Raw genomic sequence first — 20,212 nt, forward strand, 5'->3', positions numbered from 1 at the left:
TAAAGGGACAGTTCAGCACAAACACGCAGAGCCGCGTCCTCTCTGTTTGGAGCCGGGACGCCAAAGCTCTGCTGCCCTTTCTCAGTAGCAGAATCTGACCTCTGACCTCTGACCTCTGACCCTGGGGTGTGTCACAAACGCACCTAAAAAAAACCCAAAACAAAACCAACAAGCAATCTTTTTCTGTTTAAAAACACAAATATAATACAGACATGTTTGGTTGTGACTATTTATAAACCTATGGCGGCCTGATGACGTCACTGCTTACGTCACTCCACTCCACTTTTCCACATTTTTCCCACGCTTTTATTTTGTTACGTCTGTGCATCATACTTTTATTTTGAAGGCCACTTTCTGTCGCTACCGGTATTGTGTGTGAAGCGGAGCGGCGAGGAGGAGCAGAGGAGGAGAGCGGAGAGAAGGAGCAGAGCGGGAGGAGGAGCAGAGAGGAGAGAAGGAGCAGAGCGGGAGGAGGAGCAGAGAGGAGAGAAGGAGCAGAGCGGGAGGAGGAGCAGAGGAGGAGAGCGGAGAGAAGGAGCAGAGAGGAGAGAAGGAGCAGAGCGGGAGGAGGAGCAGAGAGGAGAGAAGGAGCAGAGCGGGAGGAGGAGCAGAGAGGAGAGAAGGAGCAGAGGAGGAGAGCGGAGAGAAGGAGCAGAGAGGAGAGAAGGAGCAGAGCGGGAGGAGGAGCAGAGAGGAGAGGAGGAGCAGAGCGGAGAGGACTCCTGCTGCAGCGGCGGAGCTGCGGGACAGCCGCGGACCTGATTGACGACCGCGGGAGACAGAGAGGTGAGAGCGAGACCCGCCGCTGATGTCATCACTCATTTACTGCGTTACATACTGTGTACCATTAATACTGCTGTCAGGAGTACTGACTGTACGGCGGAGAGTATTTTTTACAGTAGCGGCAGTATTTTATGATTTTTTTTATAGGAGCACTGGTATTTTTTTATAGGAGTAGTAGTATTTTATTTTGTAGCAGCAGTATTTTTTAGAACAGCAGTAGTATTTTTAAGGCATTTTGTAGTAGCAGTAGTATTTTTTATAGTGTTTTTATGATTATTTTTATACGAGTAGTAGTATTTTTATATTTTTAACAAAAGCAATATTAATACTATTTAATAGCAGCATTAGAATATTTATAAGAGATCATTTATATGTTTTAAATGAGCAGTAGTATTATTTAATAAAAGTATTTTTATGATTTTTTTATAGTATTTCTATAGTATATAGTATTTCTGTAATAGAAATAATTTACAATAGTATTTTTTATAATTGCATTACTGTTTTTACAGTAGCAGTAGAATGAAAGTGTTTTTGTGTAGTAGTGTTTTTTTAGCGGCAGTAGTATTTTCATAATGACAGTATTAATTTTATAATCAGATTGTTTTATAATAGCATATTTGTTCTTATAATAGTATTTTTTATTGTAGCAGTAGTATTTGTACAGTATCAGTAGAAACAGTTATAATAGTATATTTTATACTGGCAGTAGTATATTCATATCAGCAGTAATAAAGCAATAATTGTATTTTAATAGTAGCAGTACTCGGAGTGCAGGTTGCCGTGGCGATGTGTGTGCTGTTTTTTTAGCGGTGGACCTTCAGCGACCAGAGAGACCAGAGAGACCAGAGAAACCAGTGAGACCAGAGAGACCAGAGAAACCAGTGAGACCAGAGAGACCAGAGAGACCAGAGAAACCAGTGAGACCAGAGAGACCAGAGAAACCAGTGAGACCAGAGAGACCAGAGAGACCAGAGAAACCAGTGAGACCAGAGAAACCAGTGAGACCAGAGAGACCAGAGAAACCAGTGAGACCAGAGAAACCAGTGAGACCAGAGAAACCAGTGAGACCAGAGAGACCAGAGAGACCAGAGAAACCAGTGAGACCAGAGAGACCAGAGAAACCAGTGAGACCAGAGAGACCAGAGAGACCAGAGAAACCAGTGAGACCAGAGAGACCAGAGAAACCAGTGAGACCAGAGAGACCAGAGAGACCAGAGAAACCAGTGAGACCAGAGAGACCAGAGAGACCAGTGAGACCAGAGAGACCAGAGAAACCAGTGAGACCAGAGAGACCAGAGAGACCAGAGAGACCAGTGAGACCAGAGACCAGAGACCAGTGAGACCAGAGAGACCAGTGAGACCAGAGAGACCAGAGAGACCAGAGACCAGTGAGACCAGAGAGACCAGAGAAACCAGTGAGACCAGAGAGACCAGAGAAACCAGTGAGACCAGAGAGACCAGAGAAACCAGTGAGACCAGTGAGACCAGAGAGACCAGAGAAACCAATGAGACCAGAGAGACCAGTGAGACCAGTGAGACCAGAGAGACCAGAGAAACCAGTGAGACCAGTGAGACCAGAGAGACCAGAGAAACCAGTGAGACCAGAGAGACCAGAGAAACCAGTGAGACCAGAGAGACCAGAGAAACCAGTGAGACCAGTGAGACCAGAGAGACCAGAGAAACCAGTGAGACCAGAGAGACCAGAGAAACCAGTGAGACCAGAGAGACCAGAGAGACCAGAGAGACCAGAGAGACCAGAGAGACCAGAGAGACCAGAGAGACCAGTGAGACCAGAGAGACCAGTGAGACCAGTGAGACCAGTGAGACCAGAGAGACCAGTGAGACCAGAGAGACCAGAGAGACCAGAGAGACCAGAGAAACCAGTGAGACCAGAGAGACCAGAGAGACCAGAGAAACCAGTGAGACCAGAGAGACCAGAGAAACCAGTGAGACCAGAGAGACCAGAGACCAGAGAAACCAGTGAGACCAGAGAGACCAGTGAGACCAGAGAGACCAGAGAGACCAGAGAGACCAGAGAGACCAGTGAGACCAGAGAGACCAGAGAGACCAGTGAGACCAGAGTGACCAGAGAAACCAGTGAGACCAGAGAGACCAGAGAAACCAGTGAGACCAGAGAGACCAGTGAGACCAGTGAGACCAGTGAGACCAGAGAGACCAGAGAGACCAGTGAGACCAGTGAGACCAGAGAGACCTGAGAGACCAGAGAGACCAGAGAGACCTGAGAGACCAGAGAGACCAGAGAGACCAGAGAGACCTGAGAGACCTGGTCTCACTGGTCTCACTGGTCTCACTGGTCTCACTGAGCCCTTCTGATTGGCTCAGAGGAGATTCAGCTTTTTCTATTCATTATTGATCCGATAATCAAACACATCGACGAGAGATCTCTTCATCTCTTCATCTCTTCACTTCATCACTTCATCTCTTCATCACTTCATCTCTTCACTTCATCACTTCATCTCTTCATCTCTTCATCACTTCATCTCTTCACTTCATCACTTCATCTCTTCATCTCTTCATCTCTTCATCTCTTCATCACTTCATCTCTTCATCTCTTCATCACTTCATCTCTTCATCACTTCATCTCTTCATCTCTTCATCTCTTCACTTCATCTCTTCATCTCTTCATCTCTTCACTTCATCTCTTCATCACTTCATCACTTCATCTCTTCACTTCATCACTTCATCTCTTCATCTCTTCATCTCTTCACTTCATCTCTTCATCTCTTCATCTCTTCACTTCATCTCTTCATCACTTCATCTCTTCACTTCATCACTTCATCTCTTCATCACTTCATCTCTTCACTTCATCACTTCATCTCTTCACTTCATCACTTCATCTCTTCTCTTCATCACTTCATCTCTTCATCTCTTCATCTCTTCATCACTTCATCTCTTCTCTTCACTTCATCTCTTCATCTCTTCATCTCTTCATCTCTTCTCTTCATCACTTCATCTCTTCATCTCTTCATCTCTTCATCTCTTCACTTCATCACTTCATCTCTTCATCTCTTCATCTCTTCACTTCATCTCTTCATCTCTTCACTTCATCACTTCATCTCTTCACTTCATCACTTCATCTCTTCTCTTCTTCACTTCCTCTCTTCATCTCTTCATCCTCTCACTTCATCTCTTCATCTCTTCATCCTCCACTTCATCTCTTCATCACTTCATCTCTTCACTTCATCACTTCATCTCTTCATCACTTCATCCTCTCACTTCATCACTTCATCTCTTCATCACTTCATCTCTTCACTTCATCACTTCATCTCTTCATCACTTCATCTCTTCTCTTCATCACTTCATCTCTTCATCTCTTCATCACTTCATCTCTTCTCTTCATCACTTCATCTCTTCATCTCTTCATCTCTTCATCACTTCATCTCTTCTCTTCATCACTTCATCTCTTCATCTCTTCATCACTTCATCTCTTCTCTTCATCACTTCATCTCTTCATCTCTTCATCACTTCATCTCTTCTCTTCATCACTTCATCTCTTCATCACTTCATCTCTTCTCTTCATCACTTCATCTCTTCATCTCTTCATCTCTTCATCACTTCATCTCTTCTCTTCATCACTTCATCTCTTCATCACTTCATCTCTTCTCTTCATCACTTCATCTCTTCATCTCTTCATCTCTTCATCACTTCATCTCTTCTCTTCATCACTTCATCTCTTCATCTCTTCATCACTTCATCTCTTCTCTTCATCACTTCATCTCTTCATCTCTTCATCACTTCATCTCTTCTCTTCATCACTTCATCTCTTCATCTCTTCATCTATTCACTTCATCTCTTCTGCAGCTCTGTTCTGGATTCAAGCAGCTCCATCTCAACAGGCCTCTTTTCATGCTGTTTCCATGGCAACACAGAGAGAATATCCTGCCTGCACTGTGTGTGTGTTTGTGTGTGTGTGCGTGTGTGTGTGTGTGTGTTTGTGTGTTTGTGTGTGTGTGTGTGTGTGTGTGTGTGTGTGTGTGTGTAATGTAATTTTGTTGAGACGGTCGGTCCACAATAAACATTGACGTTACATAAAACGTGGAGCGGTTCTTTGGCCGCGGTTTGAGCCGAGCTGCAGTTTTCCGTGTGTCGTCACTGAGCGGGGAGGTGGAATATGTATGAAGTTTAATGAATAATCACAAAATATAAAAACTAAAAAAAATGAAAAAAAACCCCAAAAAACTTTAAACATTTTTGGCAATTTCTTTTACTTGAAACTTTCTGAAGGTTTTTATTCCTCAAAAATTTCCAGTGATTTTTTTTCTTAAACTTTTTGGCATTTTTTTTGTTCAACAGTGTTTGGTGATTTTTTTTATCTTCAAAACATTTTGTTAATTTCCTTTTCTTTAAACCTTTTTTGGTGATTTGTTGTTTCTTTTTATATATTTTGTGATTATTTATTAAACTACATATACGATATGATGTATTACGTTACGTGACATTATGTTACATTATGATAGATTACGATATGTCGCACGATACGATATGATACGTTACATTATGTCACGATACATTACGATATGTTGTATGGTACGTTATGTCACGCCAGGATACATTACGATATGTTGTATGGTACGTTATGTCACGCCAGGATACATTACGATATGTCGTACAATATGTTGCGTTACATTACAATAAGTTGCACAATACGATACGTTACATTCCGATACATTATGATACATCGTAGAATACGATACGATACGTTACGATGTGATATCCTTTATTGTCCCTGAAGGGGGATTTTACTTGGACCTGGTGCTGCAAAGATAATTCCAAACCCTAAACCCCCTAAACCCTAACCTCCAAAAACAAAAACACAATGGTCTAAACAAAAAAAACATCATATATTTTGATATAGATTTAAAGATTATAATATATGCAGCTTTAGATCTGAAGGTATTTGTAAAGAGGGACACATGCATTAAAAACAACAAACAAACAAACAAACAAACAAACAAACATCCTGTGAGAGGACGGAAGGAAAACAGATTCCTTTGTTCCGGAGAGTTTTCGGAGGTGTTTCTTTGGGCAGCTGGCTGGTTGTTTGGCTGCGTTCGGTCTCTCTCCTGCCTCACGTGTTCTTCTGCATGTTGGTCACACGTCTATATTTAGTTATCTGATGCTGCCTCCCTCCCCCTCCTGCTCCTCGCCGTCCTCTCTCAGTCCTCTGCAGCAGTCTGAATCTTCTTTCTCTCGCCATGTGGAGACACGGCTCGCTGAGCGCTCACAGGTGACTGCAGCGGGAATCTGCAGCGGGAATCTGCGTTCAGAGTGTCTGACGCCGCTGTGCTCTCCTGACCCCGCAGGTCCGCCATGATGATGTCAGACAACGTGGAGCAGAGTGATGATGTCAGCGTCCTGCCGCCACACGAGGTGGAGCCCCCCCGGGAGGAGGACGCACACTGCCCCCTGCCCTTCAGGTGAGCCACACTTCAGCTGCAGAGACAAAGACTTTACTGTGTTTGCTCATCCGACTGCACACTTATTTGCACTTTTTTCTCTTTTTTCTTGCTCTTTTGAATCTTTTTGTCTGTCTGTCTGTTCTCGGTACACACTGTTCGTCTTTATTGTTACTACACTGTTCAAAGGCGGAAAAAAATGTAGCAAGAGAGAGAGAAATGCTCAAAGCAACCAAAACTGTGAAGCTGTCAGCTCCTCCAAAGATTAAACCTCAACATTAGTCCTGTGTATCATTAACCCTTTAGTGACTGTTTGTCTCATTTTCGTCTCTTTTCTTCTTCCTGTTGTGATAACTGTGTGTGTGTTGATGCATGTGTCCTAAATGTAGTCCAGATTGTGTATTTGAGTGTAATCAGTGAATTTGCAGCTCAGCTCCTACAATAAGTCTAAAATACACTGTGGAAACTAAATAGTTACATTCAGACTGTTCAGGTCCAAAAATGCTCCATTGAAACCCATTCAAAGTGACTGGAGCTGACTGTGTTTCCACTGAGTGATAACAGCTCAGTAACCATGGCGATGGATGTCCAAAACATTAGCAGCTTTATTTTTATTGCAGCTGCTCATTTAAGTCGATCCAATATCTAATAATTTCTTCGTCTTGTATCAGAGTGAAGAAGATCTCGGTCTCTTCCTCCGTCCTCACATACAGAGTCACGTTTGTAGAATATCATGTGAGTTTGTTGTACTTCTTCTTCTTCTTCTTCTTCTTCTTCTTCTTCTTTTTATTTTTTGGGTTTAATAGTGGTTGGCATCCATAAAGTCGCATTACCGCCACCTGGTGTTAAAACATTATATGAGCTAAAAAAAAATAGTGTTTCCATTGCAGTTTTGCAAAACTTGTCTTTTTCGAGTCACCTGAAATACCAGCTCATGGCAGTGTAAAAACTTTTCAGCAATAAACGGGACAATTTTCAAAATAGACGTGTTTCCATTAGGCGTATTTTGTATTCACAATTTCAATTTGCACAATTTGAGGGTTAATGGAAACCTGCCTACTGACTATGTGAGCAGCGCTGCTCAGCTGCTGCTCACCTGCTGCTCAGCTGCTGCTCAGCTGCTCCTCAGCTGCTCAGCTGCTGCTTCTCAGCTGCTCGGCTGCTGCTCCTCAGCTGCTCGGCTGCTGCTTCTCAGCTGCTCGGCTGCTGCTCTGCTGCTCAGCTGCTGCTCGGCTGCTGCTCAGCTGCTGCTCAGGGGCTCGGCTGTAGACGCCACATTGACTGTGTTGGCCGTGTGTCAGTGTGTCCGCCATATGATGTGGCAGATCTGCACCTGATACATCAAATGGGAGCAGGATCCAGGCTTTTAATTTGGAAATACATTAGTAGCTTTCCGACCGTTTGGCCTTTTGCCAGTTTATTTGACATGTGAATTATGTCACATGTGGTGGACAAGATGCAGTCATACACACACACACACACACACACACACACACACACACACACACACACACACACACACACACCTACACACACACACACACACCTACACCTACACACACACACACACATACACACAGACAGACGTGTGAATGGATGATTCACTTCCAGATCCTGCTCCTCATAAGCACCAGCTCCATCATTAGTTCTGATAAAGGCTGTGTGTGTGTGTGTGTGTGTGTGTGTGTGTGTGTGTGTGTGTGTGTGTGTGTGTGTGTGTGTGTGTGTGTGTGTGTGTGTGTGTGTGTGTTTGGCGGGAGATGAAAGCCGAGGAGACGTGCAGGACTGACGATACACAGAGAGGGAAAGCCTCACTGTCTCTCACTGCTGTTATTCCTGTCACGTACAAAACAAGCTGCAGAATCAGGCTCTGTGTGTGTGTGTGTGTGTGTGTGTGTGTGTGTGCGCGTGTGTGCACGTGTGTGTGTGCGTGTGTGTGTGCTGCCAGGAAGCTAATGTTCTTGTTAACCCACAAACAGCCACACACCCAAACACAGAGACACAGCAGGATCTAAAACCAGGAAATACTGAAGCGTTTTTATTTCATTCTAACACACTGATACTCAACCCACGGCCCGCGGGCCAAATCTGGCCCCTGACAGGGCCCCTGGTGCCCCCCCAAATATTTTCTAATGTACAGTAAAAAAAAAGTGATGGACTCTGTGAATAGTTTTTGTCCTTTTAGTTTCCATAAGGTGTCAGAGACATAAAACAGCATCAAAATAGAGCTTGTTGATCAAAAATAGAGTCAGAGGAGGATCCCCCACACCCCCGACAGAGGACACAGCTGAGACACTGATGTCCTAAAATCAAAGAAATGTCTTAAAAGCCAAGAAATGTCCCAAAATTCAAGAAATGTTGTTAAATCTTAGAAATGTCCTAAAATCCAAAAAACGTCCTAAAATATTTTAAATGTCCTAAAATCCTTGAATCTTCACAAATTTTAGAAATGTCCTTAAATCTTCATCTACATCAAACCAGGATGACTCAGAAACCTGGAGGACATGGCAGAGCACATGAGGGGACTGAGACACGGTAGAGGACGTGAGGGGACTGAGATATATTAGAGGACATGAGGGGACTGAATGCTGGACCGTTCTCTGCTTTGTGTCCACGCTGCATTTCCCATGGACACCCTCTGCATATGTGAGGGTCAGTAAAAATAAATGTCTCCTGTGGACAAACTGCTGTAGTCCAACATGTGTCCAACAGGAGACGTCGGGGTTAATTTTCTCTGAGTTGGACGTGTAAACACGAGACGGTCAGACGTGTGAACTCGTCCTCTTTCTCCGCTCCACTTTCTCCATTCAGCCCAAACTGTTTGCATAATTACTGCTATTATCTGTGTGTGTGTGTGTGTGTGTGTGTGTGTGTGTGTGTGTGTGTGTGTGCCACCCAGTAGCTCCTCTGGACAATCGCTCCTTTCACACACACACACACACACACACACACACACAGACACACACACACAGAAACACAGACACACACATACACAGAGACACACACACACAGACACACAGGCACACACACACACACACACACACACACACACACACACACACACACACACACACAGACACACAGACTCTGAGCGGTCCCTGCTGTGACAGACTGAAGGAGGAGTTTGCAGCTAACGGCAGTGACTCAGCAGTGACTCAGCAGTGACTCTGCAGTGACTCTGCATTGACTCTGCAGTGACTGCAGTGACTCGGCAGTGACTCGGCAGTGACTCTGCAGTGACTCGGCAGTGACTCTGCAGTGACTCTTCATTGGTTCTGCAGTGACTCGGCATTGACTCTGCATTGACTCGGCAGTGACTCTGCAGTGACTCTGCATTGACTCTGCAGTGACTCGGCAGTGACTCGGCAGTGACTCTGCATTGACTCGGCAGTGACTCTGCAGTGACTCGGCATTGACTCTGCAGTGACTCGGCAGTGACTCTGCATTGACTCGGCAGTGACTCGGCATTGACTCTGCAGTGACTCTGCAGTGACTCTGCAGTGACTCTTCATTGGTTCTGCAGTGACTCGGCATTGACTCTGCAGTTACTGCAGTGACTCGGGAGTGACTCTGCAGTTACTGCAGTGACTCGGGAGTGACTCGGCAGTGACTCTGCATTGACTCGGCAGTGACTCGGCAGTGACTCTGCATTGACTCTGCATTGACTCGGCAGTGACTCGGCAGTGACTCGGCAGGTTTCACGATGTTTAAGAAGCAAAAAAAAAAGTTCAAAATAAACAAATAACAGCTGACGCCGTTTTTTAAAAATGTCATCACGATTTTAATAATGAATTTTTAATTTCTCTCTCTGCATATGTAATTTTGATAATAGCAAAATTAATCCTAATATCCAGAGACTTTATTCGGTTTTGAGAAGCAGGATTTCGACGGACACTTTCTGATGTGTAAACCGTCGTCTGCAGTTGTTGGCGTCTCGTCTCGCTGCACGCCGTCCTCTCTGCGGCTTCGGGCGGCTCATTTCCTGCTGACAGGATCTGAGTGTGATAAAACGCGCGGCGTCTGCCAGCTGCTGCACATTTAAAATTCCAGTTAACCCTTTGAAAGCTGGCTCATCGAACTGAGGGGGTTTCATTTGTCTGTTAAATGTGGAGGAAAACGGCCAAGAAATGTTCAACAAATTCACAAGATATTCGTAAAAGATGACGATAAAATTCTCGGAAAAAGTTTAAAAAAACGGGGAGATTATTCGAAATGTCCAAAAGTACAGTTATAATTATTATAAAAACACAATTAATATCTGAAATAAACATATTTCTTTTAATGTTCAGCACTTTTTATGGTAATTTTACTTTATTTTATTTTTTTTTTACAGTTTTGTTTTGTTCATTTTTTGGCTGTTGTGTTCGGTTGCTCGTTCTACTTATGTTTTTGAAAGAATTCATTTGATGAGCAGAATAATTTGCCGTTGGGTTTAAAGGGTTAAAGCCTAAAGTTTGCGTAAATAAACTTGAAATCAGTGGCATGTTTGTGTTTTCAGTCGGCTAACGCGACGCTCACGGTATCATAAACGTAAATTATTCCATTAACCATCAAAATTAAAACATCATCAGTTTTCTTACAAAAACCCAAATATCTGACAGCTCTCCGTTTACAGCCAAACACTGACTTTTGTTTTTGTTTGGGTTTTGGTATCTATGAGCTGTGCCGTTTTGTAAATGTTTTATTTTATTTGAATAAATATGCATATATATTTCTATATATGAATGAAATGGATGAAATTGTTTTTTTCGGTCACACAACACAAAAATCAGAGTCAACCTTTTTGCACGAACAATTTCGCCAGCACACGTAATCTCACGTAAATACCTCCAAACAAAAACAGTCCAGTGACCGAGAAGGGAATCGGCTGAAGCCCAGGGCTTATATTTGCCTGTCCTGTACGCGCCATACGTTACATTTCCTACAACATCAGCAGTGGAAAATTAATACGAGAAGAATCTTTACTGTAATTTATAATTATTAATTATTTTACATTTTAAGGTTTTCATAAAGCACAACAGAGAACTACAAAACTTCAACTCATCACTGAGATTATTCCATAGTTTTGTATTTTACGTCAGTTCTTTCGTTGTTAGGTTTTAATATTTAGCACTCTAGCAGGTGAAGTACTGTTATTATTCAAAAATAAAATAAAATAATAAAAATAAACTGTTATTACAGTGTCAGTCAAGACCTTTTATTACATTATTGATCCAGTTGTGACTTTACTGGATTTGATTACAATTTCAATCAGGTGAAATGCCAAAACTACAATTAAGTATTTGAGTTACTAAGTAAGTATTACTAAGTATTTGAGTTGCTAGGTAAGTATTACTAAGTAAGTATTACTACGTATTTGAGTTACTAAGTAAGTATTAATAAGTATTTGAGTTACTAAGTAAGTATTACTAAGTATTTAAGTGATCTGTGTGATCGTCATGGCGACGGGTTCAGTGTTTGTCAGCTGTTTTTCTGTTTGCATTGACAGCCGCCGTGAAATCTCATGCAAATGAGAGTGTGTGTGTGTGTGTGTGTGTGCGCATGTGTGTTCATGTGTGAGTGTGTGTATTTAACACACTTGTGACTCTTTTCTTCACATAAGTTTTGTTTGCATTTTTGCATCGATGCTGTTGAATCTTGCTTATGGCGCTCTGTGTCCCTCTGTGTCCCTCTGTGTCTCTCTGTGTCTCTCTGTGTCTCTGTATGTCTCTCTGTATGTCTCTCTGTGTCTCTCTGTGTCTCTCTATGTCTCTCTATGTCTCTCTGTGTCTCTCTATGTCTCTGTATGTCTCTCTGTGTCTGTGTGTCTCTGTGTCTGTCAGTGTTTCTTTGTGTCCCTCTGTGTCTCAAAACAAAAAAAAGGCAAAAATGTTTACAGAAATGAAAAACTGCCATTTTTAAAAAAAAAAGAAAAAGAAAATCAACCTTTTTTTAAGTCCCCCCATCCCCCAAAAAAAGGTTTTAAAGAAAAAAAAGTTTAAAAATTTTGAAAGAAAAAAAAAAGCCAAAAAGGTTTTTCTTTTTTTAAATTAAAGTTTTTATTTGTTTCAGTGTATCATACAGTGTCATTATCTACATTTATACAACATTGTAGGCTACATGTTTACACAGCATGTGACAAAAGCACATTTTTATAATAGCTAAAATTAGGGCTGGGCGATAAAACGATAACGATACCTATTGCGATATAACTTTTCTTCGATTGAAATATGAGACGTAGTAGATAGAATATCGATAGAACTCATCACAGCCGTGTTTTGACAGACAACACGAACAGCCAATGATAATAAGAATAGAGACGCGGAGAACCAAATGCAGTGAAGGACTTTGACTGTCGAACAGCTGAGTGTTTGACAGCCACAGCATTTCATCACAGCGGATCAAACAGCCGATGGTCCGACAGCAGCGCAGTGAGACAGACAAACAGAGCGCAGCTTCTCCTCACAGCACCAAAGTGTCTGAAACAGACACATCAGCAGAGGTGAAAGTGACTTCTTTAGACTCTACAGACGACTTTGTGTTAGTTTCAGCTTTAATCAGACTTTGGATGAATTATTTAGAAACAGCGGGACGCATCGCTCCGTGTCTCATCCGGCCGCTCGCGCTGAGCTCTCATTATTATTACCAGGGGCAGATGTGATGTTTTGGGGGCCCGGGGCCACAAGCACATGAGCTTATTTTCAGCCTTTCTCTAACTGTGAATGTCGGCAGGCTGTTGGCAGCTATAGGAGAAGTAGGCCGACTCAACAGTTACATCCCAGAGAGATAAACATGAACCAAGATAAGGTAAAATAAAGCAAACAAACAAGTTAAAAGAGTTTAAATAAAGTTTTCTTTCAGAATTGTCGAAACCTTTGATGTTGTTCCTCTCGGCTGCTGCAGTGATCCTCTGCAGGAAACACACAACCGTGTCATGTGATGGTTATGATGTCATGTGATGGTTATGATGTCATGTGATGTCATCTCCTGTGTCCTGCAGGCTGCAGCTGATTGACGACTTGTCCTACGAAGATGTGAAGAAGTGTTACAGAGGATCAGTGAGTCTTTCACGCGCACACACACACACACACACACACACACACACACAGAGATGACGGCATCCTTTCAAATAGTTTTTTAAGTCTCTGCAGAAGTTTCCGGTGTATGTCTCGTCTCCATGGAAACACAGTCAAGGGTTAGTGTGTGTGTGTGTGTGCGTGTGTGTGTGTGTCACCAGACAGAAAGTTACGGTCCACCATCAGACACCCAAGTTCTCAGACGGTGTAATTTTTGGTGATTTTTACACGGGCCTGTGGGTTTGGAGGGCATGTTTTCTGTAAAAGTCACCAAAATTTTTAAAGAAAAAAAAATCTTCAAACAAAAAAGTTTAGAGGCCCGCCTACCAAAATGGCAGCATAGAAAAGAGCTCCCGCGTCGGCAGACATATAATCCCCGCATTTTCAGTTATAAACTCGGTCATAGTGATTTAAATCAAGAGAAGAATGAGCGGGGACAAAAACAAGAAGGGGAAAGGCACGGTACGAAGCAACATGGAGCAGGACGCACGAAAGGAAGGCAAAGCAGGTGAATCGAGCTCAGGCAAAAATGGCGGCGACAGACCGGAGGAAGGAACTCCACCCGCTACTCTCAGCTCTCTTCGTAAAGTCGTGAGTGAGGTGGTTGCTGAGGGCATGCAAGACCTAAAATCGGATTTGAAGAAAGAATGGTCCCAAATACGACTCAGCTTTCGAGAGGACATGAAGGCACAATTGGACGAGCTGACAACCGAAATCAACCAGCAGCTGAAGGCCGCCACCGCTCAAGTCGAGGAGGTAACCAAACGCATGGGTGAAATTGAGAGAAGCATGGCAGGGAGGGAGAAATGGGACATTGAAGTTAAAGATACCCTCATCCAGCTGCTAAACAACCAAAAGCTACTCCAGGCTAAAGTTACGGATCTGGAGGGCCGTTCCCGACGTAATAATATTAGAATCTACGGCATCCCTGAAAACGCAGAGGGCTCCTCAATGCTACGTTTTGTGGAACATCTGATTCAATCAGAGCTGGGCGAGACTATGGGCCTGAGTCGGGATACAGGTCTCGGGATTGAAAGAGCACACAGAGCGCTGACACCTCGTCCACCTGCGGGAGCCCCACCCCGGTCAACGGTGGTCCGACTTTTGCAGTTCACCGTTAAAGAGAGAGTTCTCCACGCTGCCTGGAAGAAAAATATTCATCTGCAAGAAAGGTGAGTGTTTTTTGACCATGATTACGCTGAGAATGTACAGCAGAAAAGGAAGAAATACACTCCTATCAAGCAGGCACTTAAGGAGAAGAAGATCCGTTTCCAAACTCCTCTGACCAGGATGCGCGTGCACCTGGATTCGGGCACGGTCACATACAACAGCGCAGAGGAAGCGGCAGCGAATCTAAGGAAAAGAGGTTTCACCGTGGGTCCAATACCAGTGAGCAGATCCAGGGACATCACCGCGGATACCGTCAACAAGCTAATGCCGTGGAGCACAGCTGGGACGCGCCGAGCTGCGAAAGCGCAAGTCTTTCAGGAGAACATACGAGAGAGGCTCGAAGAATTTGAGAGGATGGACGCAGAGGATGTCGCAACGGATGAGTAGCACATTTTACTCCCTGCTCTAATGAGAAGCTCTGTTATTTGTTCCTCCTCTTAAGTTAGATTAAAAATCGTGGCTCTTCAGTAAGCCAGTTTTTCACTTCAGTTACAACTCACGGTCCAGACCAGACCAGAGCCCGACTCTGGTCAGGGAGGGGAAAAAAAACAAAAAAAAACCCAACTTTTTTTCGTGTCTCCCCTTGAAACCCTGTTAAAGTAAAACGCCGATGCAGACAATGTTATCAAGCAGTCACCTACCCTTCTCTGTGGTGTCACTCACTCAACCCCCCCCCCTTTTTTTTTTTTTTTTGGACGGTCGAGGGGCCCCACCTAGTGGCACTTATCCCCTCCAAACAGAGGTTAATGGAAACCTCAGAACTGGAAGTCCTGTTTTGTACCATGCTAGTTTGGACTGTAAATTCAATCAATGTTCATATTTGTTCAGTGCGTTTTAGGTCTGGGTTAAAGATGTCATACATACAGGTATACATTTTCAGTGAGTCTTATGAGTATGCAATACTACAACATACAATCATTGAATGTTAATGGTATAAACAATCCCATTAAAAGGAGTAAACTGATTGCTAAGCTAAAACGGGAGAAAATAAATATTGCCTTTTGGCAGGAGACACATTTATCTAATACGGAACACGAGAAACTGAAGAAAATGGGCTTTAGAAATTCTTTTTTTTCCTCAGATAGGACAGGGAAGAAAAGAGGGGTCGCAATATTGATATCAAATTCTATTAGCTTCGAATTCATTTCAGAACAAAAAGACAAAGAGGGTAGATTTGTCTTAGTAAAAGGCAAACTCGGAAACAGTGAAGTCACCCTGTGTAATATATATGCCACCCCCGGCAGCGATATCACCTTTTTCAGGAAGATATTTAGTCTGATCGCTACAGAAACATATGGAACATTAATATGTGCTGGGGACTTCAATATACTTTTGAATCCCAGATTGGATACAACTAACAGAACAAGGAAAAAACGCCTCAAGGAAAAACGAATAAACAATATATTGAAGGATCTAGGTTTGATTGATGTATGGCGGCACCTAAACCAATCTGCTAGTGAATTTACTTTTTATTCTGCAAGACATAATGTTCATTCAAGACTGGATTACTTTATGTTTAGTAGAGAAGTGAAGGATTGTAAAATTGGAAAGAGGGATATTTCGGATCACTCTGGATTATACCTGAAATTAGCATTAGATGGAACCCCCAAAAATACCCTGTGGAGATTAAATCCACAATTAGTAGTATGTTTAAAACTGAAATGGCAGACGAATTGAAAACTTACTTAGAACATAATGATAATGGTGAGGTCAACCCTGCTATTTTATGGGATGCAGCCAAAGCCTTTTTAAGAGGGGAAATCATAGCTAAGTCTGCAATGTTAAAAAAGATTAAAGCGAGAAAACTGTCAGACCTACAAGAACAACTAAGAAATCTGGAACAAGCTCACAGTATTAATAAGGATCCTTTCATACTTGAGCAAATGAGGCCAGTCAAGCAAGAGATTGACAAAATTCTTAGTGAGGATATAGAGAAAAAGTTAAGATTCATGCAGCAAAGGCACTATGAAGCAGGCCCTAGGGCATCTAAATTACTCGCTTGGAGACTTAAAAGGCAGCAAGCAGCAAACACAATTCATAGAATTAGAGACCCCTTAACCAACAAGATGCTTACGAAATTAGAGGAAATCCAGCAAGCATTTGAAACATACTATAAATCACTATATGCTCAGCCAGACAAGGCTGATGAAACAACAATCCAAAAATTCTTGGCTTCTTTGGACCTCCCCTCTATTGGAAATGACCAAAATGAAAGATTGACATCTGAAATCTCTATTGAGGAAATTGATAAGGTAATATCAGATCTGAACACTAATAAATCCGCAGGCTGTGATGGATTCCCCCCTGAATGGTACAAATGCATGAAGGAATCATTGCTCCCTTTATTAAAAGCCTCTTTTAATTACACCTTAAAAGATGGAACCCTTCCACCATCATGGAATGAGCCATTTATATCAGTCTTACCAAAGGAGGGCAAAGATACATCACACTGTAAAGGATATAGACCAATTAGTGTATTAAATGCTGATTATAAGATCTACGCAGCCATATTAGCCAAAAGACTTGATACAGTAATGCCCTTTCTAATAGATGAGGATCAGGCCGGTTTTATAAGGAACAGGCAAACGCATGATAATATAAGGAGAGCAATTCATATCATTGATTACATCACCTAAAGGAGGCTGAGCGCAGTCCTTCTTAGCCTCGATGCTGAGAAGGCTTTTGACTCAGTGGGATGGGACTTCTTATTCGAAGTTATGAATAGATTTGGATTTTGTAAAGCCTTTATAGGATGCATAAGAGCACTCTATTCTTCCCCAACAGCAAGGATAAAAATTAATGGGAGTCTCTCAAATTTAATACTATTACAACGTGGGTGCAGACAGGGCTGCCCACTCAGCCCGCTACTCTTTAATCTTTACATTGAACCATTGGCCCAAGCCATCAGGGAGGAAACATTCTTGGAAGGTATATGCATGGGAGGGGTGGATAACAAAATCTGCTTGTATGCGGATGATGTGTTGGTCACGATCAAGAACCCTGAACCTGGAATACCACTGTTAATGGACATATTGCACAGATATGGAAGATATTCCGGTTATACTTTAAATGTCCAAAAAACTCAAGTCTTGACCCTGAATTACTCTCCCTCACAGGAACTGATGGACAAGCATCATTTTAATTGGCATCAGCCACTCATAAAGTACTTAGGAGTCTCTTTAACGAAAAATTTGTCATTGTTGTATGATGTTAATTATAAATACATCAACAGGAAAATATATGATGATCTGGGCAGGTGGGACTCGCTCCCTCTCGACCTCGGTAGCAGAGTCAGGACAATCAAAATGAACATTCTTCCAAAACTTTTATATTTATTCACAGCACTTCCAGTAGAAGTGCCCCATAAACAGTTCAGAGAGTGGGATGTTCATTTGTCCTGATTTATTTGGAATAATAAAAGACCTAGAGTGAAGTATTCAACATTACAGCTGCCGGTCAAGAGGGCAGCTGGCCCCGCCCTGCCTTAAAGACTATTATCTATCAGCCCAGTTGAGACCCCTTGTTTGTTGGTGTGATCCAGCCTATGTGGCTCGGTGGAAAGATATCGAGTTGTCCTTAATGGACTTACCAATACAATCCGTATTGGGCTGTCCTAGCAGATTCAATGAGGTACTTCAACTTCAAAATCAATGCGTGGTTTTTTCAATGAAAAAATGGTCAGATGTGGTAAAAAGATTTCAGCTTCACAGAGAAATCAGACTCCTGAGTTGGCCGGCGTATGACCCACACTTTCTCCCAGCTTTACAGGATCACAGGTATAGTCAGTGGACTAAACAAGGCCTCACTTCCTTTTGTAAAATCATAACAAATGGAAACCTTAAGCATTTTGAGGACGTATGAGTTAGGCAAAAATGATTTTTACCGGTATCTACAGATCCGCCACTTTTTCTTAAAAGAAATCAAGACCTCTGATACCCTTGAACCCTCCAAAATAACACAAATTTTTATTGATTCTTACAACTCCAGAAATACTAGCCGCATCATAGGTAAACTATACAGGGGCCTCTCCTCAATGAATATGAGTTCAACAAATTACATAAAACAGCGCTGGGAAAAGGAAACCAACATAGAAATATCAGAGGACTCATGGCTACAAGCTTGGGAAACCCAGTCGACCTCGACAAACTCTCTGTTCTGGAGAGATTTTTGCTGGAAAAACTTAGTACGGTTCTTTCTTACCCCTAATCAGAAATCCAAATTCAGTGAGTCTCAGCAATCATGCTGGAGGGAGTGTGGTTCGACGTCGGCCGATCATGCACATATTTTTTGGACTTGCCCACAGGTCAAACTTTTTTGGGAAGGTGTGGACAATTTAATCTTAAAGATTTTAAATCTGAAAACTACAGAAGTGGACATTTTTTTTTTTTTTTTTTACAAGCCGTTTTCTCGATATAACGAGATATTATCTCGTAATAACAAGATATTATCTCGTTATCTCGAGAAAACAGAGTTTGTTTTCCTGAGATATTATCTCGTTATCTCGAGAAAATGAACTTTGTGTTTTGGTTTGTTTTTTTAAACTTTATTGAATGAACGTCAGAAGAAGAAGTGGCGGGTGGATGATGTGACAGCAGGTGCCGTGCGATGTTCAGCGCGGACAAATGCGTGCAGGTTCTCGCCCCTGCACGTACCAAAAAGCACCGGAGCAACAGTATAATAATCTAGTTATGATTACTGATGAATTTGGGTGATGTGTTCCTGTAATAATCATCTTACCTTGCGCATTTGTCCGCGCTGAACACCGCACGGCACCTGCTGTCACATCATCCACCCGCCACTTCTTCTTCTGACGTGCATCTTACCTTGCAAATGCGCAAGGTAAGATGATTATTACAGGAACACATCACCCAAATTCATCAGTAATCATAACTAGATTATTATACTGTTGCTCCGGTGCTTTTTGGTACGTGCAGGGGCGAGAACCTGCACGCATTTGTCCGCGCTGGCACGGCACCTGCTGTCACATCATCCACCCGCCACTTCTTCTTCTGACGTTCATTCAATAAAGTTTAAAAAAACAAACCAAAAAACAATGTTCGTTTTCTCCAGATAACGACTTAATATCTCGGGAAAACAAAGTTCGTTTTCTCGAGATAACGAGATAATATCTTGTTATAACGAGATAATATCTCGTTATATCGAGAAAACGGCTTGTAAAAAAAAAAAAAAAAACACGTCCGCTTAGGGCTTCCGTAGAAAACTGATTTTTCTTTCACCTTTTTATACCTTGGAATTATCCCAAAAGGACTCAGTAAGAGGGACACTTACCTTCTGAAGATTTTTATGGCTGCAAGCAAAAAAACAATTACCAAAAGCTGGCTACAGAGGAACACACCCTCTGTTTCCCTTCTCATCAACATAGTTAACTCCATCCGCTTAATGGAGAATATGACTTTTTCCCTTAGACTACAAAAGGAGAAGGGAGATAAATACTGGGAAAAATGGGATTGCTACAATCAGTCAATGTAGGAGATCCTTTTATTACCTGTCTTCTGTCTTCTCTGCCTGTTGTACTGTAATACTCAGACCTTACATGTTTGTATGTTCATATGAATAATAAAAATAAAGTATAAAAAAAAAAAAAAAGTTTACCAAAATGTTTTCTTTAAAAACTGCCAAAAAAATTTTAAAAAGAAGAAAAATGGCCCAAAATTTTTTCTTTTTTTTTGGATTTTTTAGGAAAAAATTACATCACTGCAAATTGCAATCACTGAAAATCCCCAAATATTTATAGAAAAAATTCAACAAAACTTTAAAGGAAAAAAA

The 20,212-nt window shown here is 42.2% G+C and overlaps 1 protein-coding gene across 2 annotated transcripts in view; it reads left to right on the forward strand.

The window, feature by feature from the left end:
- Positions 1 to 372: 372 nt before the first annotated feature.
- Positions 373 to 20,212, forward strand: part of gramd2ab (GRAM domain containing 2Ab) — a 56,217-nt gene continuing 36,377 nt past the window's right edge. The window contains exons 1-3 of one of the 2 annotated variants that reach the window (XM_088079502.1): positions 373 to 786; positions 6,108 to 6,221; positions 13,180 to 13,237. In XM_088079502.1, the coding sequence (XP_087935628.1) occupies positions 6,115 to 6,221; positions 13,180 to 13,237 (165 nt within the window). In that variant the 5' untranslated portion in view covers positions 373 to 786; positions 6,108 to 6,114. The remainder of the gene's footprint in view (positions 787 to 6,107; positions 6,222 to 13,179; positions 13,238 to 20,212) is intronic. The other variant, XM_088079503.1, reaches the window with a different exon arrangement.

This window comes from Plectropomus leopardus, chromosome 7 (genome assembly GCF_026936395.1).
Source record: "Plectropomus leopardus strain MGB_pleo_1.0 chromosome 7, ASM2693639v1, whole genome shotgun sequence".
Lineage (NCBI taxonomy): Eukaryota > Metazoa > Chordata > Actinopteri > Perciformes > Serranidae > Plectropomus > Plectropomus leopardus.